General features: G+C 42.5%; 1 protein-coding gene across 2 annotated transcripts in view; it reads left to right on the top strand.

Annotated features, from left to right (window-relative positions):
• Positions 1 to 26,157, top strand: part of hgd (homogentisate 1,2-dioxygenase) — a 75,552-nt gene that overhangs the window by 26,254 nt on the left and 23,141 nt on the right. Inside the window, exons 1-7 of one of the 2 annotated variants that reach the window (XM_061240402.1) lie at positions 11,096 to 11,270; positions 19,605 to 19,676; positions 20,892 to 20,980; positions 22,803 to 22,908; positions 24,585 to 24,644; positions 24,762 to 24,853; positions 24,941 to 24,975. In XM_061240402.1, coding sequence (XP_061096386.1) covers positions 11,256 to 11,270; positions 19,605 to 19,676; positions 20,892 to 20,980; positions 22,803 to 22,908; positions 24,585 to 24,644; positions 24,762 to 24,853; positions 24,941 to 24,975 — 469 coding nt within the window. In that variant the 5' untranslated portion in view covers positions 11,096 to 11,255. Of the gene's footprint in view, positions 1 to 11,095; positions 11,271 to 19,604; positions 19,677 to 20,891; positions 20,981 to 22,802; positions 22,909 to 24,584; positions 24,645 to 24,761; positions 24,854 to 24,940; positions 24,976 to 26,157 lie in introns of those variants that run through there. The other variant, XM_061240401.1, reaches the window with a different exon arrangement.

The following is a 26,157-nucleotide window of genomic DNA, read 5'->3' as shown; positions in this document are numbered from 1 at the left end:
GTGCCAAGGGGGAGGCTGAACGAAGAGGTCTGGCAGGGGTGTAGGGTCTGATGATTTTTTTGTAGGTAAGCTGGGGAAGACCCCTTAACTGCTTGGAAGGCTAGCACCAATGTTTTGAATTTGATGCGAGCCATGACAGGCAGCCAGTGGAGGGAAGTAAGCAGGGGGGTAACGTGTGAGTATTTGGGAAGGTTGAAGACCAGACGAGCTGCTGCATTCTGGATAAGTTGGAGGGGTCTGATGGCGGACGCTGGGAGGCCAGCCAAGAGGGAATTGCAGTAGTCCAGGCTGGACAGAACCATCGCTTGGACCAGGAGCTGGGTCGAGTAAGGGGTGAGAAAGGGGCAGATTCTCCGTATGTTGTATAGGAAGAACCTGCATGACCGGGTCACCGCTGTAATGTTCTCAGAAAGGGACAGTCTGCTGTCCATCACCACGCCGAGGTTCCTTGCACTGGGTGATGGCGTGAGTGTGGTATCCCCGAGGGAAATGGAGAGATCCAGGTGGGGAGAGGTATTAGCAGGGATGAATATCATTTCAGTCTTGCCTGGGTTGAGCTTTAGATAGTGGTTATCCATCCAGCTCTGGATGTCACAGAGATACGGGCAGAAACCTGTGTTGGGTTGGGTATCATCCGCATAGCATTGGTAGGATAGCCCATGTGCAGTGATCACAGGGCCAAGGGAACGAGTGTAAAGAGAAAAAAGAAGCAGGCCTAGGACTGAGCCCTGGGGAACTCCTGTGGCAAGGGGCCGAGGTGTCGATACCGTACCAGCCCAGGCAACCTGGAAGGAGCGACCAAAGAGGTAGGACTCAATCCAGTCCAGGGCTGTGCCACTGATGCCTGTTGCTGACAGGGCGGACAGGAGGACGGAGTGATCAACAGTGTCGAAGGCAGCAGAGAGATCTAGAAGAATGAGGACAGAGCAGAGGGAGGCTGCTTGTGCGGCATGGAGCGACTCACTGACTGAGAGGAGCAGCACCATCGCGGCTCCTATAAGGACAGCACGTCTTTTGGATCCAGCGATGCGTATGGACTCAGTAAGACTAAACAAGCATTTGCAGGCTTAGCCAGTGTCAGCTTAGTCTTAACTGTCATTTTGAATCTGTGTTTCCATATTTGCTTTGTCTTATCATTTGAATGTATTCTGTTAGCAGTGTATGTACGTGAATTGATTTGTCGCCTTTCGCGGATATATAGAGTGAACTACACAAGTAGTTGCTCTTCTCACAGCTAACACTGATACTCATTAACACACCCAGAACTCTAGCTTACCCAAGCTAGCTACTCCCACTTTTACCTTTCGTTGTTCAAGCGACACGCGCGCTTGCGCGCACCCACACACGCACACACACACCCCCTAACTTCCCCTACTAATTCCCGTTAGTTTATCTGTTCTGTGTTTGTACGTTGTTTAATGAATATATTTTATAAAACCCCGGTGTCCATTTTGGAATCACATAGACGTGAGAGCCGAGTTAAAGCAGTCTTTCGAAGAACTTGCAACCTTCAGGTTATCGGTATGTTTAATCATTAATATTGGATATTTTAATTATTGATTAAAATACTAAATTTGTGGTTAGATATTTCTGATAACAGTAATTTTATGAGACTGATTACTTTTCGCAGTTATACTGCTACATAACATTAACTGGCGCCAAGGTTTCGTAGAGAGTAAAATCCCTACGTTATTTGGTGGCCCATGCGAGGACCCTACATAATTTGGAGCCCCGTGCGAGGACCCTACATAATTTGGAGCCTGTGCGAGGACCCCTACACCTATGACGCTACAGAGGCATGGGTTCACACTGATCACCAGGGCACAGCGGTACCACAATTGGGCGTATGATCCGGCTGCTACACCTAGAGCACAGATGCATGAACTCACCTGGATTACCAACGGGTGGCTGGTGTCTGAGCCCAAAACGTTGGGAGCCATTGAGCTGGTGATCATGGACTATTTCCTGCGGGCTCTCCCTTTTGAAGCTAAGAAACTGGCAGGCGAGAGCAATCCCAAGAGCGTGGAGGAGCTAGTGGAGCTCATGGAGGGATATCAAGCCGCACAGGGGTTGCTGCACGGTGGACGGCAGATGAAGACTGAGATAGTTACCTGGCCCAAAGAACGACCACGCCCGGGGCCCAGCAGCAGAGATCCCGGTCGAAGCAACCAGGTGCCGGCTACTCTTGACGTCAGACAGCAGGAGGTGATGTCAGACAGCAGGATGAGGGGCACATTGCATGGAGCTGCCCTCACAAGGGGCGATGTCCCCATGCCCACCGCTTCAGCCAGCGAGACAGGCTGACCCTGTGGACTGCTGATGTCCTGTTGGGCCCAGGAGAGCGGCAGGTCCTGTAAAAGCCAATGGGAAGGATGCGACGGCTCCCCTGGACTCCGGAAGCACTGTGATGCTGGTTCGCCCCAATGTCACCCAGCTTCCACATCTGTCTAGCACGGTAAGCATCTCCTGCATTCATGGGGAGACCCGGGGATAGCCCACCATCTCGTTGTACCTCCAGACCACCAGAGAGCCCCAAAAGGCCCCCTCAGGTGCCGGCGCAGCTGTGTGGGTTCCAGGAGGTGGACCCAGAGGCATCCATGGAGCTGCTCTCAGAGGGAGAGTCCAGTGCGACGGCAGCCGCAGCTGAAGAGGCAATGTTTGAGACAGCGAGGGAGGAAGAGGAGAGCCCTCCAGTCGAGGAGGAGGATGACATGGGGGACCTGTTCCCCCAAAACCCCGACAACTAGCCCCTACCAGCCCCTCTCGCTGGCAGGTTTGGAACAGCGCAGCTGGAAGACGCCTACCTGACCAGCTCGCTCCAGCAGGTGTCGGTGGTGAACGGCATACTGATGCATGGGGTAAGACAATTGGTATTTCCTCATTTTGCAATTAAGAATAACCTGTTGTATCAGTAGTAGTAATAATGAAGGCGGGGGAACAGCAGGACTTGCTGTTGGTGCCTTGTCCCTTGTCCCTTGTCCCTTTATCCCCTCCGTGCAACAGCTAGCCCATTCCCACATGCTGGGGGCCCACCTGGGGGTAGAGAAGACATTGGAGAAGATAAAGGCGCAGTTCTACTGGCCAGGGGTCAAAAAGGCTGTGGAGGAATACTGTCGCAGCCGTCCCGACTGCCAGCAGGTGGCACCCCGACCTCACCTGCAAAGCCCTCTCATCCCTCTGCCCATTATCTCTGTTCCCTTCAGTAGGATAGGCATGGACCTGGTGGGACCCCTACCCCGAAGCAGCCAGGGACACCAATACATCTTGCTCATATTGGATTACGCCACCAGGTATCCGGAGGCGGTCCCACTATGGTCCATGGCCATAAAGGGGATAGCGAGGGAGCTAATGCTGCTCTTCTCCCGCGTCGAGCTGCCGGAGGAGATTCTGATGGACCAGGGCACGCGGTTCATGTCAAGGATCATGAAGGACCTCTGCAGATTAATGAAGGTAACATAGTTAAGATCATCCACAGACGGACGGGTTAGGGGAACGGTTCAACCAGACATTGAAAAAGATGCTGAAAAAGGCGATGGAGGCGGATGGGAGGACTTGGGATCAGCTGCTGCCCTTCCTGCTATTCTCCAATTGGGAGGTGCCCCAGGTGTCCACTAGCTTCTCCCCTTTCGAGCTGCTCTACGGGAGTTGGCCATAGGGGCTCTTGGACCTGGCTAAAGAGGCCTGGGAGCACTAGCCGTCTCCACATTGGACTATGGTGGAACATGTAGAGGAAGTAAGAGAGGATGGCAACCATCTGGCCCATGGTGAGAGAACACATAGCGGAAGCCCAAACCGCCCAGGCGTGGGTCTACAACCGAGGGGCCCAACCCAGAGAGTTCATCCCCGGCGACAAAGTGCTAGACCTGGTGCCCACCTCCGAATGCAAGTTCCTGGTTAAATGGAACAGTCCCTACGAGATCATGAAGAAAGTTGGGGAGGTGAATTATAGGGTGAGGCAACCTGGATGAAAACAGCCAACAAAGGTGTATCATATCAACTTGTTAAAGAAGTGGGTGGCCCACATTGTGCTGTTTTCACTCTCTCCTCACTCTTGCTGTCAAAACCGTGCAGGTCAAGGTCCCGATGGGACAACAGCTGACCCCGAGCCAGAGACAGGACCTCCAGGAGTCAACCGGAACAGGGACGTGTTCTCAGCCACACCGAGCCTGGGGAAAAAGGTGAAGCTGCGGCCCTACCGCATCCCCAAATCTAGGAGAGAGGCTATTTGGAACGAGGTAAAGAATATGCTGAATGCTGGAATAATGAATGGTGAATGGTGTAGTCCTGTTGTACTAGTCCCCAAACCGGACGGTTTAATAAGATTTTGTAATGAACACCATCTCCAAGTTCGACGTGTACCCCATGCCCCGGATTGATGAGCTCATTGAATGCCTAGGGAAGGTTCTGTTCATCACCACCCTCGGCCTGACCAAGGGGTACGCGCAGGTACCCCTAGCCCCTGAAGCCAGAGAGAAGACGGCGATTGAATTGTGGGGTGGCCTGTAGTGTAGTGATTAAAGTACATGTCTGGGACACACAAGGTCTGTGGTTCTAATCCCGGTGTAGCCACAATAAGATCTGCACAGCCGTTGGGCCCTTGAGCCTGAGGCCTATGTCGCTCTGTATAAGAGCGTCTGCCAAATGCCAATAATGCAATTATACTTGTGTGCACATTGTATTTATTGTATTTGGTCAAGTGACTACTCCTACCACCCAGGAGTTTGTCACAGGTCATTGAACACAGCCTGGCAACTTATGCCTATTTCTTTTGTTTTTTTGTACAGTTTTTGTTTTGCTTATTTTGAGGCTTCATGATTTTTGCAATGTAAATATTTGCACTTCTTAAAATAAAATAAAACACTTCTCTTAATAAATTATCTGACCTCGTCTGTCACTGGCTATCCTGTCACAATAATCTACTATGATCTTGCAGGGTTGTCCAGCGAACATTTGCTCCATTACATTTTGGAACATCTCGCTGCTTGTGAAGATGCCATATGCCATATGGAACCTATTGTGGCAATAGGGTGACATGAAAGTTGTAAGCTTTGAGGAAGCGTCATCAAGGGGAATTTTGGATGCTTTTTCTGTATTGACTGGGGGATTTAGCAGACTGGACTCTTTTCAGACTATTCATGGAGCATGCAATAATCGGTAATCGCCAATTCGAGGGTGAGATTTTTTTCACGAAGCAGCTGCTTGTGGACAAAATCAGTTTCTATGCCACACACAATGCGATCCCTTATCAATTCTCGGCGAAAAAAAAACTTTTTCGCCAGTATTTTCAAAGTGGAGATGTAAGCTTGCACCAGTTCATCTGGCTTTTGACTAGTGGTGTTGAAAGCATGCCTGTCCAAGTTTTTTGCAGGCAAGCATAAGTCAGCAAACATTTTCAGTAGAACCTTTGGATCTTCATAACTTTCTCCGTCTTCATAGATGATTCAGATTTTTCAATAGCCTCAGGACTACTCTGATCATTCCTACCAGGTGTCTTGGAGGGGCTCAGTCTCAGTTCTTGGTCCTCTCCTATTCTCTCTATACACTATGTCTCTTGGTTCTGTAATCTCTTCCCACAGCTTTTCTTATCACTCTTATGCCGATGAAACTCATTAAATGTCATTTGGCTGAAGTTTTTATCCAAAGCGACTCAAGGGCCCAACGGCTGTGGCTATCTTCTTGTGGCTTCTTATTGTGGATCGAACCACCAACCTTGTGGGTCCCAGTCATGTACTTTAACCACTACACTACAGGCTGCCCCTGAAGACTGAACTTCTCTACATCTGTCTGACAATCAACCTCTCACTGATCGCCAAGGACTTTGTAGTATCCTCCTTTAGGTGACCCTTATTAACTGTCTCACCCTCGCTCCATATATATCCTCCACTGCCAGAACCTGTAGGTTCTCCATAATATACCCACCTCCAGCTGGTCCAGAATGGTACAGGCTGCCTGATCGCCAATCAGTCCAGGTCGGCTCATGTCACCCCACTCCTCATCCGGATGCATCCGCTTCAAGGCTCTAGAGTTGGCATTCCAGGCTGCTAAGGGGACTGCCCCACTCTTACATCCAAACGCTAATTGTTCCCTACACCCCAGCAAGACCACTCCGATCTGCCAGCTCCGGTTGCCTTGTGGTTCCCTTATTACGAGCACCAGGTGGTGGAGCTGCACGTTCACGCCTGTTTGTATGTGTATGGTCATATTAGGACTCTGAACCGTACTGCCCTCTATAGTCCGTCCTCTTCACACTTGTTCCTGTGTTTGAACTGCACTTCGTAGTACATCGCTCTGGATAAGTGCATCCACTAAATGCCTTGTAATGTAATGTAATGTTTCCTGTTCTGGTTCCTCAGTGGTGGAATGACTTGCCTACCACGGTCAGGACAGCAGAATCCCTCCCCATATTCGAACGCAGACTAAAAACACACCTTTTCAGACTATACCTCAGTCCTCCCCCCACCGTCTGCTACCGCTCTTGTGCACCCTATATAAAAAACTAAAATTAAAAATACAAAAACAAATTGCACTTATGATGGCTATTGCTTTTTGGTTAGAACAGCTGTTCATGCGTGTTTTGCTATTTATGGATGTGATGCTTTTAACTTGTTGAATAACCTATGCACTTGTAAATCGCTTTGGATGAAAAGTGTCTGCTAATAAAATAAAAATATTTTTATGTAAAAATGAAAAAAGATCAGGTTTGGTTTTTGTGTGTGTGTACATTGTCATTCCATCCGTTTTTATTAAAAACATGGTATGAGTCATGTATACAACCCTTTTCAACATACAGTGACAAGGTAATGGTGCTCCCCTGTGACAGTGTGGTGGGAAAGCTATAGCCTAATTATTGGTCCAGTTCACTAAATCAAAGTGTCTTAGTGTCTTGGATAGTCAATAACCAACCATAATCATAAACAACATTCCTCAGGAGAAAAGCTACTATTGAACGGACGTTAACTTCTGGTGGAAGTAGCCGCTTCCCCATGTTCTGTTTGGAACACAGTTTTGTCTACGTTATTAAACTAATATGTAAATATGCTGCTATTTTTTGCGTGCCGCCCCCTTCACGAAAGGTTGATTTACAATTCCTATGCATGCCCCTGTTCATGGCAGATAGATTAAGTGCACAGTAAGGTGCTCAACGGACTAGACTAAGTGCCTTAATTAATAGGTGTGGTTTGGGTGTGAGAGAGATGAGAAAAAATATTGTAAAAATATATGATTCTGGAAAGGATTGTGAAGCTATTTCTAAAGTTCTGGGACTCCACCAACCCACAGTGAGACCCATTACCTCCAAATGGAGAACACTTGGAACAGTGGTGTAAATAACCCAAATATGTTTTGCATAAGTTAATTTTTTGGTGCTGTTTTAATATCTCATTTACATTTTAAGCTTATGTCAAGGTAGTTCACGTATTGAAACAGTATGGAAAGCTAACAGTGTTTCTTTTTTTTTTTTTGTACAACCAGCTCTTACGTTGATTTTGGGATTTTCAATAAATCTAAAATCATCAGTTAAAGTGTCAGACCATCTTTTGGTGGGGCTGCTACAAGTGGTGATCCTTTCCAGGAGTGGCCAGCCTGCCAAAAGTTCTTCATGGGCACAGTGACCCATCCAGAAAATCACAAAAGATCCCAGAAGCACATCCAAAGAACTGGGGTCTGGAGGCCTCTCTAACCTCAGTGAAGGTCAGTGTTCCTGACTCCACAAGAAGAGACTGGGAAAAAATGTGATTCATGGGAGAGTAAAAGTTGGAACCTGCTAACCAACAGAAACATGAATGGTCATCTCACATTTACAAAAAAGCATGAGGGTCCCAAGCCTTCCGGGATAATGTTCTTTGGACAGATATTGAGTCCTACCTCTCTGGTCGCTCCTTCCAGGTTGCCTGGACTGGTACAGTATTGGCACCTGTTCCTTTGCCACAGTTCACCAGGGCTCAATTTTTGGTCCCCTTCTTTTCTCCCTTAACACTAAATCCCTTGACCTTGTTATTGACCTTGTTATTACTGCTCATGATTGTCTTACCACTTACCGCTATGCTGATGACATGCAACTTTTTTGTTGGGGTTTTTTTTTGCATACCAGACCAGTCTACAAGTAGTTCTATGAGAGATTTTTCTTGGTCTTTAGTCAATTATCTTGCATGTCCTCAGCTGTTTGGAGGAGCCTATGGTAGCACATAGCACAACACCCTCAGAGGTTAGAAGGGTCAGAGTATTTATCAAGCTCTGGAATTATTTTCACCTGGTGAATCATTTAAAGAAAAGTATTAATGGATTAACTGGAAGTTTGCCTTAGTCTTTTGACATGCCACATTTACCATTTTTTTTACATGTTAAATAAATAGTAATAGTACATTACATTACATTAATAGTACATTTTGCAGAAATACTTTTCTTTTCACTTCTTTTCAAAACATGCAATTTTGACAGGAAATGCCCAAACTTTTGCGTAGCACTGATGTTTGCCAAATGTCATAGCTTGCTGACTTTATTCATTTGCCCAAAGTATTTAGATGAATAAATAATAAATATTAAATTCAGCTAAATAACAAAAGAAGTGAAGCAGATATCAATTTTCTCTTGATATCAACTTTTCAATTTCTTTGTCCAGAACTAACAAAAGTAAGGCGATTTATCACTAAAACATTTTAACACCAATATGCTTTTTGATTGGTGCAGTCGTGTGCTGCACAGAAGACATTTTTGTTGGCTAGTGTAGGAGATATGCCTCTACACTTTGTGTAGAATTACAAGGATTGATAATCAAGACATTTCTGTCTTAATAATCCTCATCAATGGTGCCAATTATGTGGTGTAGCAGCATAACTGCAAAAAGTAATCATAAAAAAGTCTCATAAAATGACCAAAAATGTGGAAATGTAATTAATAATTAAAATGACCAATATTAATGGTCAAATATAGTTGATAACCTAAAGGTTGGAAGTTCTTTGAAAGACTGATTTGACTCTCATGTTCATGTGTCATCAAAAAAGCACAAACAAACACAGAACATACACGGGTTGTTTGATCACTGCTGATCTCCTGGGATTTTCATGCACACTAGTCTCTAGAGTTGAAAGCAAAGAATGGTGCAAAAAACAAAAAACAAAAAAATCCAGTGAGCAGCAGTTCTGCAGACCGAAACGCCTTGTTAATGAGAGATGTCAGAGGAAAATGTCCTTAAATTACAACAGTGATATGCAGAAGAGAATCTCTGAACACACAACACATCATAACTGTAAGTGAATAGGCTACAGCAGTAGAATTAAAAATAATATGTCTAATAAATACCTAATAAAGTGCTTGGTGAGTGTCATTCATTCATTCATTATCCTAACCCGCTTATCCTGAACAGGGTCGCAGGGGGGCTGGAGCCTATCCCAGCATACATTGAGCAAAAGGCAGGAATACACCCTGGACAGGTCGCCAGTCCATCGCAGGGCACACACACACCATTTACTCACTCACACACTCACACCTACAGGCAATTTAAACTCTCCAATCAGCCTAACCTGCATGTCTTTGGACTGTGGGAGGAAACCAGAGTACCCGGAGGAAACCCACGCAAACATTACATTGCATTATTGGCATTTGGCAGACGCTCTTATCCGGAGCGACGTACAGTTTATTAGACTAAGCAGGAGACAATCCTCCCCTGGAACAATGCAGGGTTAAGGGCCTTGCTCAAGGGCCCAACGGCTGTGCGGATCTTATTGTGGCTGGGTTCGATCTGACGCGGCCTTTAACCACATCTGATGTATTTTGTTACAAATCTCAAATTGTGGACTCCTGAGGCAAATGGAGGGCACTTGTCCTGGCACTCATATTGGAAGAAGAAATAGCATGTTTACCTTAAAGGTGTAAAAAAAAATTTAAGAAGAATTTTTCTAACAAAGAACCATAGCAATGTTATATGGAGTATAACCAAGTTTTTGATATTTAGATCACATTCTTTTTTTTGCATCAGTTTCATTGCTAAGCTCAAGTATTTTGTCATAACAGTAGAGACATGCACAGTGCATGCTTTCTGAAAACAATGAGAACCTATTGACCTATTGTAAAGAATAATATGTTTCATGCTTGTTGAAGTGGCTCCATCCAAATTCCAAGGGGTTTTGGCTTCGGTTAAGAAAATTGAGAAACTTGAGAAAATGTAGTCTGGTTTTAATAGGGGCTCAAAACAATATTATTATATATTAGCAGTCGTTTTGATTGGTTGAAAATGTATAATAGGATTTTACAGTAGTTACGCTTGAGTTCCATATGGCACTCATTGGACTGAATGGGTTAAGCATATTACATTCATCACAAGGCTTAAATGAACCAAACAAGTAGCTTTTTTTCCAAACTGTTTTTTTATTTATGTATTATTTCTTACCCCCTTGGCACAACCCTGGCCCTCATGTTGAAAAACACCAATAACACTCCAAAGGCAGCCAAAAGCCTAGAATCAAGACTTGATACTGAATGCTTTCTTACACCAGCACTGAGGAAGCAATGTACTTTTAGTCCTCTACAATGGGGGGGACTATGTACAAAAATGGATGTAACATATTTGATATCTACATGCCATGGATCACCCAATAGGGATGCAAATACCCAAAAGAACAGGAATTGTACCACTGTCCAAATACTTATGGCCTGCATTACATGTAATCATTTCTAATTGAAACTATAGTATTACAAACTGTGTTATGTAATTTTTTGCCTGTATATTCACCTTGTTGTGCATAAAGCAGCATATTAGAAATGTAACATATTATTGAGGAATTATTTGCCATATAGCACACTTAAGGACAGCATTAGTTCATCTGACATATTCAAAGTCCTGTAATGTAAATCGGCATGGGACATTTAAAGACACATGCATAGCTGTTTCTGAAATAACAGGCCATTAAGAGGTTATCATCACACAATAGGTATAAAAGGTTTCTAATTAAGTTATTAAATTATTAACAGCTCATTACAATTCAGGGGTTGCAATTGTGGCTGGAAAAAAGCACCAATGCAGTCCCCCGGAGTGGTGACGTAATAGGCTGTGTCTTGATTCAATTAAACGCACATTGAGGAATAGCATGAATTGGACAAACCCCCTGAAACGGCCTCACTCGGACACAGGACACAAGGAGCGCTAGGGTTAAGACCGCACATTTCACCACCTGCTACATCGAGCTAAAATTTCCTATTTGTAGCGTTAAACAGTTCAAAGGGTCGTTTTGACGTTAAACAGTTCTGAGAGTTTGTGTAAAATGGCTGGACTAAAGGTAAGGTTTCTTAATACCAATGCATCCCCAGTATCTATAGTTCTGAGTATTCTGAGTAAACGTTAGTCAGTCATTTTACTTCTATATAGACAAGTACCATTCAAAGATCATTTAACATAGTTTTTCGTATGTGCATGCTTGTGACCCTGAATTCATGCAACTCTATCATATTGCAATTAAACCTACTTTCAAATATTTTGTTCTGGTGAAACATCAACAACACGAGAAGCAGTTGCAGTAATAATTTAAAGCATAAAATAAATGTTTTTGAATAGAGCTCGTGAAGGGCGTTCCTCCTGGACCAATCAGATAACTGGAAACTGCAACATCCCAGATGTTCTCCGCTACTTCAAAGTTTGCTTTAGTGGTGACGTTGCTCTGCGCAAGAAGTATTTTTTTTAAATATACATTTATATATCTTTTCTGACAAACAATTACTAAACTGAATGACAGTATGCATTACTCTATAGACGAAAATATTACTGTGGGAAGAGGAAATGCCCTCAATCCTTAACCATTACCAAAATTCCAGGTTTCTTAATAAGCGGAAATATTCTGTAGCCTTTGAAATGAGGATATAGCCTGATAAATGTAAATTTTGATTGCCGTTCGCGGGTTCCTATAGCGTAGCGAAAGTTTGTGTCTGGTATAGGCATATAGCCTATTATATCATATTAATTGATTACATGACGTAGTTGCGTTATGTTTGTCTCCAAAATAATCGTTTGCATGTCACAAATGACATTATTTGAAATAGCATACTATATAAAAGAAAATGTAATTAGTCAGCCCAACACAACTTTTATGTTCTGTAGCTAATGTGCTAGCCTATATGTCGAACGATTCCTTTAGAGGCTATATTTATTCAATTGATTGCATTATAGACATTATAAACAGTTCCACTTAATCACTGGACTCAATCGTTTCAGTGACACTAAACCATTCTAGAAATTGGAAGAGCTCAGAGTAAAAGAAAATAGCAACGCGCCAAACATGCACTGTGTTATAATAAGGCATGAGTGTAAAACTGTTTTCAGCAACCTTAGTTCATTAGATGGCTGTGACGAAAGCTAGGACTGGTTTTTAAAAACCCGTGTATTAGACAGATGCAGCCACCGGTGGAGGGCTTCTGTAGTCTAAAGTCTGACCTTCAAGTCTAAAGTTTTCCGTAACTTTATATTACAGTTGCTGTCGTAAACCATTGTGGGCTACTTTTTCGATCAGATAATGCCACGTACCACCCTTAGACAGCACCACACATCAACGTGTACACCATTGAAAGTTGAAACACCTCCATAACTCCGATTCTGCACACTCTGAATGACTCAGCACTATTTATCTGGTCCTTTCTCTGGCGGACTGCGGTCACGCCCACTTTGGTCAAACTACCGCACGTATTCAATACTCCAAATGATACCGTTGGGCTATTTTGTTCGCCTTTAAACATTCAATAATAAAAACAATAACCTTGAATACTCGAACGTGGTCATTCAACATTTCAACATTCCACTATATCTACGAAGACCACCGTCGCAGTTATCCGTGTCATCGATTCCGTGCGTTTTTACAGTGGGTATTTAGATAGCAAATTCAAAAATATTCACTATTCAATTCAATAGATGGCACAATTTAATAATCCATAATAAAATAAAATAAAACTGTTTTCACAAAACACCATGATATTCTTGATGATCACTAAAGTATACAAAATGGCAATAGCATTGAATACAGTTCATTCAAAAATCTAGAAAAAAATTCCATAAAACTGTTTTCAGAAAAAAACTGAGAATCTTGAAGAAGACCCTCTCAGGTATAGATGGTAAATAGTCGGCATTTATATAGCGCCTTTATCCAAAGCGCTGTACAATTGATGCTTCTCATTCACCCATTCATACATACACTCACACACCAACAGCGATTGGCTGCCATATAAGGCACCAACCAGCTTGTCAGGAGCATTTGGGGGTTAGGTGTCTTGCTCAGGGACACTTCGACACACCCAGGGTGATATCGAACTGGCAATCCTCCGACTGCCAGACAACTGCTCTTACCGCCTTAGCCAATGCCAATGTCGCCCCACTAGATGCCATCAAAAATGTGAATTTTTACTGAAGGAATTTGGAATTATGGGATTTAAAATTTCCCCAAAATGGTAACAGTATCAGGAAATTCTAGTCATGTCTTGAAGAGCCCATTGGCAGGTTCATATGCCATTGATATTGGTGAATTTTTACTACATGAATTTGTAATAATGGGATTGCAAATTCCTCCAAAATGGTAACCTTATTCAATTCATGGCACTATTTAAAAATCTCTCTCTCAGGAAAAACCAATAGAATCTTGAAGAAGACTATCCGAAGTATACAGGCCATTGACAACGTGAATGTTTACTGCAGGAATGTGGAATTATGGGATTACAAATTCCTCCGAAATGGTAACCATATTCAGCACAATTAAAAAATCAATACAAAATGTAAATCAAACTGTTCAGGACACACCATGACATTCTTGAAGAACAACATGCCAGGTATACATGCCATTGAAAATATGATTTTTACTGTAGGAATTTGGAATTATGGAATTGTAAAATTCTCCAAAATGGTAATTGTATTCAATACTTGGCACTGAATTTGTGAAATTAGAATTATGGGATGACACACTCCTACATATTCACTATTCAATTCAATACATTGCACTATTTAAAAATCCATAAAAAATGTACTCATCCAGTTTTTTTTTTATTAAACTGTTTTCAGGAAACACCATGACATAACATGATAACGTGCATTTTTACTGTAGTAATTCGGAATTATGGGACTGCAAAATCCTCCAAAATGGCAACTGAATTCACTACATTCACAACAAATCCAAACTAGCGAGCTATGAGGTACATTACAACAAAATCAGCTAATACATTTTGTGGCACCATGATGACTTACTAACTGGTTATTTCCTAACTCTTTTTGCCGTAAAGTCATTCATAAGACGAGTGGATAATCAACAATGAAACCATTATCTCCTCAGGGTTACTGTCTTCCACTTGGCAATGTTGCTAGTTGGCTAGCTAGATCGCTGAAATATCTGTATATGTGGGGCAGCCTGTAGTGTAGTGGTTAAGGTACATGTCTGGGGCCTGCAAGGGTCGATTCCCCACAATAAGACCCACCCAGCCGTTGGGCCCTTGAGCAAGGCCCTTAACCCTGTATTGCTCCAGGGGAGGATTGTCTCCTGCTTAGTCTAATCAACTGTACGTCGCTCTGGATAAGAGCGTATGCCAATAATGTAATGTAATGTCATATCCATGAAAGAAACCTCTGCTTGCAACATGCCATGGTGTTAGTGAAAAATTATGCTGTTTGCTGAAAATATGTTTTACCATTAGTGACTGTTAGTTAGTGTGTGATTACACCTGCGGAGTGTAGGTGTAGGCTATAGGACTGCTAGCTAGTTACGTTGTTTGTTTATTTCTGTGGACATCGTCATAATAATTTTTAGTGGATGCCATCTCATCAAGGCCTAGTTTAACCCCTGTGTTTGACCACAAAAATTAATGGGTTTGCTATGGTCGCTTGTCCTAAGTCATGTCAATTGTCAAGGAAATTGTCACGTGATTAAGAATGATCCATAGATGCCATAAATTCTGTGCATTTTTAGGAATATATTGGAATGTGGAATTATGGGATGGCACTCTGCCATAATTGGCATTCAATTCAATACTCGTCACTATTTAAAAATCTAACTAATTAATTCAAACTGTTTTCAAGAAGCACCACCACATTCTTCAAGAGCACCATGTATACAGTGGCATCAGAGTGTTCAGTCCACTTCACGCATATTTTATTGTGTTGTAGATTTTAAATGGATAAAATTGACCATCTACACTCAGTAACCCATAATGACAAATTGAAAACATGTTTTTAGAAATATTTGCAAATTTATTTAAAATAAAAAGCTGAAATCTCTCATTTACATAAATATTCAGACCCTTAATTCAGTACTGTGTTGAAGCCCACAAGCTTTGCATACCTGTATTTGGGTAATATATCACATTGTTCCTGGCAGAACCTCTCAAGCTCTGTCAGATTGGGTGGGAAGATGACCTGAACGGCCATCTTCTGGCCTCTCCACAGATTTGATGGGGTTTAAGTCTGGGCTTGGGCTGGGCTACTCAAGGACAGTCAGAGACATGTTCCAAAGCCACTCATCTTAGCTGTATGCTTCGGGGCATTGTTGTGCTACAAGGTGAACCACCGCCCAAGTCTGAGGTTGCATGCAAGTTTTCTTCAAGGACCTCTTTGTATTTGGCTGCATTCAAGCTTCCGTCAATTCTCACTAGTCTCGCTGTCCCTGCCACTGAGAAGCACCCCATTGCATGACGCTGCCTCCACCATGCCTCAACATGGTGTATCTGGCAGGGTGCTCTTGAAAGATTTTTAAATAGTGCCATGTATTGAATTGAATGGCAATTATGGCACAGTTTGTCATCCCATAATTCCAAATTCCTATATTAAATATGCACGGAATCCAGAATATAGTTGTCTTTCCTGAAAACAGTTTGAATAAAGTTTTAATTTTATTCATGACTTTTTAAGTAATGCCATGTATTGAAATTAATAGAAAATATGGCACAGTGTTATGGTTCTGAGCTTCTAGTCTGATACATTTCCAGACGCTAACTTTTTGTGCTGCTTCATGGCATATTTTTGCCAATTTGGTGATTAGTTTCTCTTTGGCTATCAGGTAATCAATACGCTCGTGCTGACTACTGATTCTAATTGTCTGTTGTCTGATTACCGATGAGGGTCAGCTGCGTGTCTTTCTATTCAAGTCCTGCTTCTCTCTGAAACGGTGCTTGTGTGTTAATTTTTCCAATTCCTATGGCACATTTCTCATTCGTGCACTATATGAAGTGTGTGACTGACAGGTCTCATTTACCTGTTGTGGTGGAGTTTATGGGAGCTGAACAGACAGCAACTCTTCATCACCTTGGGGCAGTCTGTCACATGTTCACCTTCACCTTTGAGCAGCTCGTCTGGTCTTCAACCTTCCCAAATACTCGCACGTCACCCCCCTGCTTACTACCCTCCACTGGCTGCCTGTCATGGCTCGCATCAAATTCAAAACATTGGTGCTAGCCTTCCAAGCAGTTAAGGGGTCTTCCCCAGCTTATCTACAAAAAATCATCAGACCCTACACCCCTGCCAGACCTCTTCGTTCAGCCTCCACAGGCCGCTTGGCACCTCCCCCTCTCCGAACCTCCACCTCACGCTCACGACTGCTGTCTGTTCTGGCTCCACGGTGGTGGAACGAACTCCCCGTTGAGGTCAGAACTGTAGAATCTCTCCCCACCTTCAAACGCAAGCTGAAGACACACCTCTTCAAGCAGCACCTCTCCCCATCCCTCCCTACCTCCCTGTGAACCTTAATTGTTGTGTCTGTGACTTGCTTTGTGTATCGGTATTTTTTAGTTGGCTAGGTAAGCAGTGTTTTGATAGTTAACTTTGGTCACTTTTGCTCTGTTTGTTTGTTTCTTGTTTTAAAAAATAAAAAAATAAAAAAATAAAAAAATAAAAAAATAAAAAAATAAAAAAATAAAAAAATAAAATAAAAAAATAAAATTAAAAAATTAAAAATAAAATAATAAAATAATAAAAAAATTAAAAAATTAAAAAATAATAATAATTGGCCCTCGTCCTTATCTTTGTTGTACAGGTAGCAGTTCAAATTGTACTTCCCTCTAGGGTCTTTCAGCGAACTTATCCCTGGTTATGGATATGCACTTTGTTGTACGTCGCTCTGGATAAGAGCGTCTGCCAAATGCCAATAATGTAATGTAATGTAATGTAATGTAATGATTTTGTGCACAAATGTTAGCAGTTGGAAGACGAGATTCCTTCTGTCTAGGCCAAGTGTTAGTGTGTTGAGTTTATTGCACTCCTTTTCCACACATTTGCTCTCATTGGCTGTTCGTCCGCATAGGTTATTTCCACCTTGTCTTATTCTTTTATTCATATTCTTCCCTTTATCGTTTTCCCCTTCCTCCTCTGGGGTGTATCCCTTGTCTCTTGGGATGCCCCCAGAAAATATTAGTGGTTCTCTCACCTTGTGGGAAACTTTTAGAACCCAACTTGGTTGCGTTTGGTCCTCCGACCCCGCTCCTTTATACAAAGGTTGCCAACCCATAATTCCAAATTCTACAGAAAAAATGCACGGAATCAATGGCATGTATACCTGGGATTCTGTTCTTAAAGAATATCCTGGTAGGTCCAGAAAGTTTTTTAGAAAGGTCCAGAAATCCAAGCGAAGACTACATATCTAGTTATAAAACAATATCAGTAGCGATGGATATTTGTAAATTTGGCAAGCTAACTAATAGCTTATTTGCTTGTTGCTACCGATAATGAACTGGTATCGTTTTATAACTAGTTATGTATTCTTTGCTTGGATAATAAACAATAGTATACAGAGTTTCAGTGATTGCTTGTCTAGAGTGAAATTTGGCCAGCTGCATGTTCCTTTTATCTCTTTAAGTCTTCATGCATGCTTGTTTGTTTTGGACCATGAGCAGATCCCTTCTTTCGCCGCACTTTGGCTTTTCCATCACTTTGGTAGAGGTTAATCTTGGTCTCATCAGTCCAGAGCAAATTGTAATCTCGCCTTCCGATTCTTCCTACTGAGTGGATGTATCTTGTGGTATAGCCTCTATATTGCTGCTCTCCAAATCTTCTTCAAATGGTTGATTGAGATACATTCACCCCTGTACTGTGGAGATTGTTTGTGATGTCACTGACTGATGTTTTGGGGTTTTTCTTCACACCTCTAACAATATTTCTCAAAGTCTAGATATCTTATTTTCAGGTTGTCCTACGAGTGATACTAAAATTCACTTGCATTTGAATGGATCTCTATGGGGCTAGATTCAGCTTTAAATTACACAGATACAATATGGAACACATTTTCTAAATGGCTTTAAGTCATCAAGGGTCCAAGGTATCAAATGAGTCTCAAACCATCATGCTGCTGCCAGATATGCAGGAGATACTACAAGAATAGTTTCTCCTGACTAATTTTCCTGTTGAACTCAATGGAAAAAAAATTCAGGAGAAAAAAAACCTTGATGTAGCTTTTCAGCTTAGCTTTCCCCTGGCTCCATGCACACAGTTCCGTCTCATGACATAACGGTTTCCCGTTCTCAAATGCCTACAGTGGAAAGAAGCACACTTTTAAAATCCTGGACTGATAATGCAGTTCAGATGTGTGCCTACTTTACCAGTAGGTGTGGTCCTCAGACTGTCCTGATTCCTTTCCGTAAACTGAGACTTGTCAGAACCAAACAATAGGCTTACCAAAACAATTGGTTTGGAACATTATTAAGAAGAAAGAGAGCACTGATCCACGTTTGATAGCATTGCCTTGATGTAGGATGAAGCACAGTCCAATGAATTTGGAGGCATTTGATTGATTGAAGCAGATAAGATGCTTCTGTACACTTCTGAATTTATTCTGCTGCTGCTATCAGTAGTTATCTATCAATGAAGACAGGTGAGTCATCACCTGTGGCAGCCTTATATGCCCAAACTGTAACACCCCCACCACCAAGTTTCACAGATAAGGGGAGGTGCCCTCTGATACAAGCCAATCTTGATCTCATCTGTCAAAAATACCTTTTTCCATTACTCTGCCGACGCTTTTAGGTACTAATGTTTTTGCAGCTAACTAGTGGTTTCCATCTTGCAGTGTTGCCTCTGTAGATCTGTTTGCAGAGTAGTCACTGACACATCCACGCTTGCCTCCTGAAGAGTGTATCTGATTGGTCAGACAGGTGTTTGGTGATTTTTCTTGATTATGGTGAGAATTCTTTGGTCATCAATTGTAGAGGTCTTCCTTGGCCTACCAGCCTGTTTGCAATTACTGAGCACACCAGTGCTCTTTTTCTTCTTAATGATGTTCTAAATAATTTATTTTGATAAGCCTATTGTTTCATCTATATCACTGCCTTATATTGGCTTCCTTGACTGTCATTGGCACAACTCTGGTTGTCATGTTGACAAACGCCAATAACAGACTCCAAAGGCAATAAAAAGTATAGAATCAAGACTAGACACTGAAAGCTTTCTTATACCTTTGCTAAGGAAAAGATTGAATGCCCCTGACGAACCATGAACAGCTGAGAAGTCAACTGTCCATTCACTGTTGATCCCTTAGAATGGTCTCTAGCTGCTGAATTAGGTGTACTTTGTTAGGGTTTGAGTGAAAAACTCCAGGATGGTAGATTTCTAGGAACATGGTTGGGAACGACTGCTCTAACCCAATGTGTTTTTGGCTCTCTTGCAGTACCTGACTGGCTTTGGTAATGAGTTTGCCTCAGAAGATCCACGCTGTCCAGGTGCTCTGCCTGAAGGGCAGGTAATGCTCTTCACCCCTGGCTGCACCCTCTGAATTCCCTTCTGCTCTGAGCACCATGGGCAGAGTGCAATCATAGTTTCTGTGCACTACTGTGTTTCATTGGCAGGCATGCACACCCTGTGGATGGCATACTCTGCCCAATGGTTTGCACCATGCGTTGCACTGTTCCTGATAGTTCAGATCCAACTGCTGCTCAAGTTGACCTGCAGTTATCTCTACATGCCCCCCTCCCCCTAGAATTTGGGGCCAAAAAAACTATCCAGGTTCAATGTCCAGTGCTGTAGTTGACATCACACTGCTGCACTGCTGCTGCCAGGTTAAACATTAAAAACTGCTTTGATGTGAATGTTTAAATGAAATCAGAGTATAAATGTATTTTTTATTTCTCATCATTTTAGTTTGTTACTGTAAAGGTGAGGGGTTGTATTTTGTGTTCTTATACGGCTATTTTAGGCAGCACAGATGGTACAGTGGTTAGCACTGCCGCCTCACAGCAAGGATGTCCTGGGTTCGAATCCCCGTCGGCCACGGCCTCTCTGTGTGGAGTTTGCATGTTCTCCCTGTGTTTGCGTGGGTTTCTTCCGGGTACTCCGGTTTCCTCCCATAGTCCAAAGACATGCAGGTGTGAGTGAATGGTGTATGTGACCCTGTTCAGGATAAGTGGGTTAGGATAATGAATGTCATACATACTGTACAGTTTCTAGCTCCTGACTACACTTTCCATTACCACCATTACCATTGCACCATTATCCATCCATCCATCCATTAGCTGAACCCGCTTATCCTGAACAGGGTCGCAGGGGGGCTGGAGCCTATCCCAGCATACATTGAGCGAAAGGCAGGAATACACCCTGGACAGGTCGCCAGTCCATCGCAGGGCACACACACCATTTATTCACACACTCATACCTACGGGCAATTTAGACTCTCCAATCAGCCTAACCTGCATGTCTTTGGACGGAGTACCCGGAGGAAACCCACACAGACACGGGGAGAACATGCAAACTCCGCACAGAGAGGCCCCGGCCGACGGGGATTCGAATCCAGGACCTCCTTGCTGTGAGGCGGCAGTGCTACCCACTGCACCATCCGTGCCGCCAGCACCATTATCACCTCATTTAATTCACGTGCCTCCATTGGAGCTGTGTCTGCAGGATGTGATTTATAGTGCTATGCATACATTTATAATGCAAAAAAGTGAGTTTTCTTTTCCAGAATAACCCTCAGGTGTGTCCCTATGGGCTGTATGCCGAGCAGCTGTCTGGCTCCGCCTTCACCTGTCCACGACCGGCCAATAAGAGAAGGTAAGGTGTTCAGGGTTTAGGACGCTGTTTAAGATGAAGGGAACGTGAACATAACAATGGCTAAATTCACAATGCAGTGAAATACAGTTGTCACTCCTCATCGGTGTACTTAATGCACGTTCACACACAGTTCGGTTGTGAAAGAGAGTGACCTCATTCTACAACCAAAATCACAACAGGAAAGCTTCAGGCTTGAATACTGAATTTGAGTGTGGATGTGGATAATGTAATGTAATGTAATGTTAGTCTGAACAGTGTGTACTAGAACAGCTACTAGTTGTGTCTGATGCAAGGTACTGCTCGCACACCGTAGCTCCTTCTTTGTTAAAATGCGGCTGTCTACAAAAAGTATGTTGGATAAAATTAGCAAATTCATAAGAACGAACAATTTACAACGTGTCTCATGGCGGTGGTTTGTCATGTGGAAATCGATATCCCATTTTTTATTTTGAAATGAATGAATTCCACTTTCTAAACACGCCATGGAAGTTGCCATATTCTGCTCTACTAAATGTTGTTATGGTTACAGATGATATTTACAGCTGGTGCAAGATCTGATTAGGAGAATGACTCCTGTTACCAGACCTAAGCTTATTTCATGCTGCTCTGCCAGTAATGTATACAGTACATAATGGTATTCACTCTTGAAAATGAATACGTTTGTCACTCCCAAAAACTGACAATGTGAACGTAGCCAATGAGAAGCCAGCAATAGGAATACAGCATTTCTGCCTCTAATCTCAGCACTGTTCCTTGCTGTGAGCAGTCACTGTGTGGCTGTCGTCTCCATGACACCGCTCGGAGAGCTCGCTTATCTGCTGTGGAACAAACCTGTCTGTTTAGGAAGCTAATTAAACCCCTGAGAGGTGTTGGATGTGGAGTAAACATGCCACACAATGATGCTGTATTCATTGCTTATCTGTCTCATCTCTACACAGGAAAATGTACGCATGCATACACTCTCTCTCTCTCGCTCTCTCTCTCTGTCTGTCTTTCTCACACACACGCCCGCCCACACACACACACACACACACACACTCCTAGGTCAAATACATATTTAAATATTTCAAATACTGTATCATTAAAGGTACAATAGGTAAGATGTTTGTGTTAAAACATTGCAAGTCTATTGTAAATCCCTTCCTATCATTGAAAAAGGCTTACTGACATGTTGACTCACCCTCTGCCTGTGTTTATAGTCCTTAAATTCGGATTTCAAAATATACAGTTGACAGCCCGACACTCTGTACCAAAACATTTTATGACTGTTCAATAATTCAAGCTCATTGGTTAAACATTTGTTCTAATTGCCACAGCCAATTGCGTTTCAACCTCAGCGCGTTTGAGAAGGGGGAAGGATAAACAGTGTTGTGGTTTGAAGGTGTTTGTTGCTGCTATTCCTCTCTTGACCGTTAGAAGTTCTTCTGTACCTTTTACTTTTATTTAGAAATATCTTATTTACAATATCAGATTTGAATATCTCAGTACTGCCATGTACATTAACACAATTGGGATTTTTCCAAAGTAACTTACACTTGATTAGACTAAGAAGACTACCACTTGTAAATGCTGATCTGCTCAGTATAATATGAATAAATATTCATAATTGCTGATAATTATGAATAATATAATGGAATAGACTAGGGGCTCCCTGACTTGCAGGAGAACACACGCCAAGGACAAAGCTTCCCAACCAGGGTTCATACTTTGCCATCCTGTGGGAGAGGAAGCATTCTCATCACATTGCTGGAATGTTGTGGTCATATTGTGTGATGTCCTGCCCGCTCTCATGGTGACATCTTTCTCCTTGACATGGTTCCAGTTGGTTGTACCGTATCCTGCCATCTGTGTGCCACAAACCATTCACTTCAATGGATCATGGGAACCTCACTGACAACTGGGATGAAGTGGAGCCTGACCCAAACCAGGTGAGGGTATAGGAGTGTGGGTTGGCCTTATACCTGGAGATATAGTGACACACATTTGATTACCATGGTCTTATACCTGTGTTTTCTGTACATGTAAATATGCCTGTGTATCATCATGTTTTGCTTATGATTTAGGCTGTCCATTCTGTCATTCTACTGGAGTGTAAAGCCACCTAAAATATTGTTATTAGCAGTTGTACTAAGTGGTCGTGTTATTAGTACAAGCAGTGGTATATCTAGTAGAACAAGTGGTATACACTCAGTGAGCACTTTATTAGGTACTTATTACTTATTGGTCTTCTGCTGCTGTAGCCTATCCACTTAGAGGTTTGACCCATTGTGTATTCAGAGATGCTCTTCTGCATACCACTGTTGTAATGCGTGGTTATTCGCGTTACTGTGACCTTCCTGTCAGCTTCGACCAGTCTGGCCCTTCTTTACTGACCTCTCTCATTAACATAGCGTTTTTGCCTGCCGAACCGCTTCTCACAGTATATTTTTTAGTTTTTCACTCCATTCTCTGCAAAATATAGAGACTGTTGTGCATGAAAATTGCCGGACCTAATAAAGTGGTCACTGAGTGTAGAACTAAGTGTTTATGTAAATTATCAGTTGCTTCTTTTGCAGTACTGATACTGGTATAATAGTAGTAATGCTAGCAGAAGCGGTAATTGTGTCCATGGTAGTTTCAGTGTCAGTAATGGCATTGTTGTTATGATGTAATTTGGTTGGTATCCTCTTCAAAGGCTTGGAATGACCAAGAATGTATTATGTATAAAGAGATGCTAATCAAATGGATGGATCAATTTGAAATGGATCAATTTAAAAACAACATTGCATTTCCGATCACAGATAATGGCTTTGAATTCAAATTCTGTGATGCATGTTATGTCAATCAAACCACCAAACCACCATTTCCCTTCACATATGAATGCTGTTTCATGCTCCTGCGGCCATCTTAAAAAAACATATGGAACTGCGTCCCGCCGTGAAAGTCACCAAAGACCTCTGATAGCAGAAAACAATCCCTGGAGCTGTTTTTCTCTTCAGAACATGCAATACAACCTCACACACAAATACCTGCAGCACAGCAGCATATTGTAACAAGGCAATCTGCAAAGCTGGCTTTCATCTTGATTGTCTTGTGTGACAGGGACAGAACACTGAGGTGTGATACAATTGATGGGTGGTCGCATTCAGCCAATGGATGCTCCCTGTAAAATGATCTTTAGACGTGCAATTAATCAGTGCCATTATCCATTGATTGTGTCAGGAGTTTTTGCCCTTTAACATCTCAAATGTTAAAGGACACAGGTAATGCCCTGATAATTATTGAATTGCTGTTTTATACAGAATGCACAGGTGAGGTATCCACAGTTAATTAATTACTGTTCTATATAGTAAACATGTGGGCAAAGCACAGTTAATTTTTTAATGACTGTTCTTTGTAATAAACACAGGAAGAAATGGCATGTTAATTAATTACATTTCCCACTGGGACTGCCCTAATGTTTACTTTAATGGAATATTGTGGAATAAAATGCAGTGTAGAGTGTTGCAATGTGAGTGAGTGAATAGGCAAAAAGCAAATGATGATTGAGTGAATGTGCAATTGGTTGAACGAGTGATGATTGCGTGAATGAGAGAATATACTCACAAACCCTTATTTCTTTCAGCTCCGCTGGCATCCGTTCATCATTCCAAAAGCCTCAGACAAGAAGGTGGATTTTGCCATGGTGAGTTCATTTCCAATTCTTCTCCATTTCTCCAATGTTCTGTTTAGCGTTCACATGTCATCCATGTTGAATGTTCCTGGATTCTGATTGGCTCTGTTTTTTTTGTGCCTGTGGTAGGGCCTGCACACTGTATGTGGAGCAGGGGATGCCAAAGCTCGCAATGGGATTGCCATCCACATCTACACCTGCAACACCTCCATGATTGATAGGTTGGAGTCATTCCTGATTCTGTAACCGCCTGTTTGGAAGCTCCATGCTGAATCATGCATTGATGTGCTCTCTTTTGTGTTGTGCAGGTGTTTCCGAAACTCGGATGGAGATTTCCTCATCGGTGAGTCTGGAGAGGGAAACACAAAATCCAAATATAGTTTTCCAAGTGCATTTCATTTTTAAAGGAGAGCAGGAGAGTTTGACTTGAATGTGTGGGGGGGGGGGGGGGGTATGATGTGAAAAATATCTGAATGTGGCAATCTGTATTCTTGGTTTTTTATCCATACATTAGGTTTTGTAAGTGGTGCGCACAGTTTTGTAACAGGAGTTAGCCAGCAATCAATTAAACTGCAGACATGGTTGTTGTAGCCTATCGTCTTGGTGAATTGCTATAATATATAATATATAATTGTTATAATAAAGCCTCAGCTCCATAATCTTTGCGGCAAAGATTGATTTTGCTCTGTACAATTCTAGATTTGTAATCAAACATATGCACATAAGGTCACATCACTTATTAAAGGGTAGGCCTATTTTTATACATATATAGCCTCAGCCCCAGCTACCTGTTATGATATATAGCCTCAGTGAGCTCCATAATCTTTGTGGCGAAGACACTTCATTTCTTGATTTAGCTCTGTATTCCACAATTTTAGATTTTTAATCAAACATATGCACATAAGGTCAAATCACTTATTAAATGGTAGGCCTGTTTTTATACATTACATTACACATTCATTTAGCAGACACTTTTATCCAAGTCAAACTACCATACCAAGACACTACAATTACTGTACAGAGACAAATACAAAGTCAAAAGTCCTGGATTAGGGTATAAAATACAAGGCGGTAAAGATAGACAGGTGACAAACAAGTGACAATAGGTTTGAGGGCTCTTGCAGAGGAGAAGGTACCGTGTGAAGAGATGAGTCTATAGACTGCGGTGGTAAATGGGCAGCAAGGGACAAGTTATTTTAGGAGTGGGGAGGTCATTCCACCACTGGGGAGCTAGGGGGAAAAGCTCCAAAGTTGGGACAAGCGACATTCACACCGCTGGCAGGATGAGCCAGTTGGTGTGTGGCAGCAGAATGCAGTTGTCATGCTGGTGTGTAGGGCTCAATGAGCTACGTTGTGCGAGCAGTACCTTGCATCAGACACAACTAATTGCTGTTCTAGTACACACTGTTCAGACTAACCACATCCACACTCCAGCGGAATGACTGTAGCAGGGGCATGAAGTGTTTGGTAGGTTGAAGATGAGTTGGGCCGCAGCGTTGTGGATGAGCTGTACAGTGGGAGCAAT

Source organism: Conger conger, chromosome 4, assembly GCF_963514075.1.
Source record: "Conger conger chromosome 4, fConCon1.1, whole genome shotgun sequence".
In the NCBI taxonomy this organism is placed as follows: Eukaryota; Metazoa; Chordata; class Actinopteri; order Anguilliformes; family Congridae; genus Conger; species Conger conger.
This window is presented reverse-complemented; position numbering and strand designations above follow the sequence as displayed.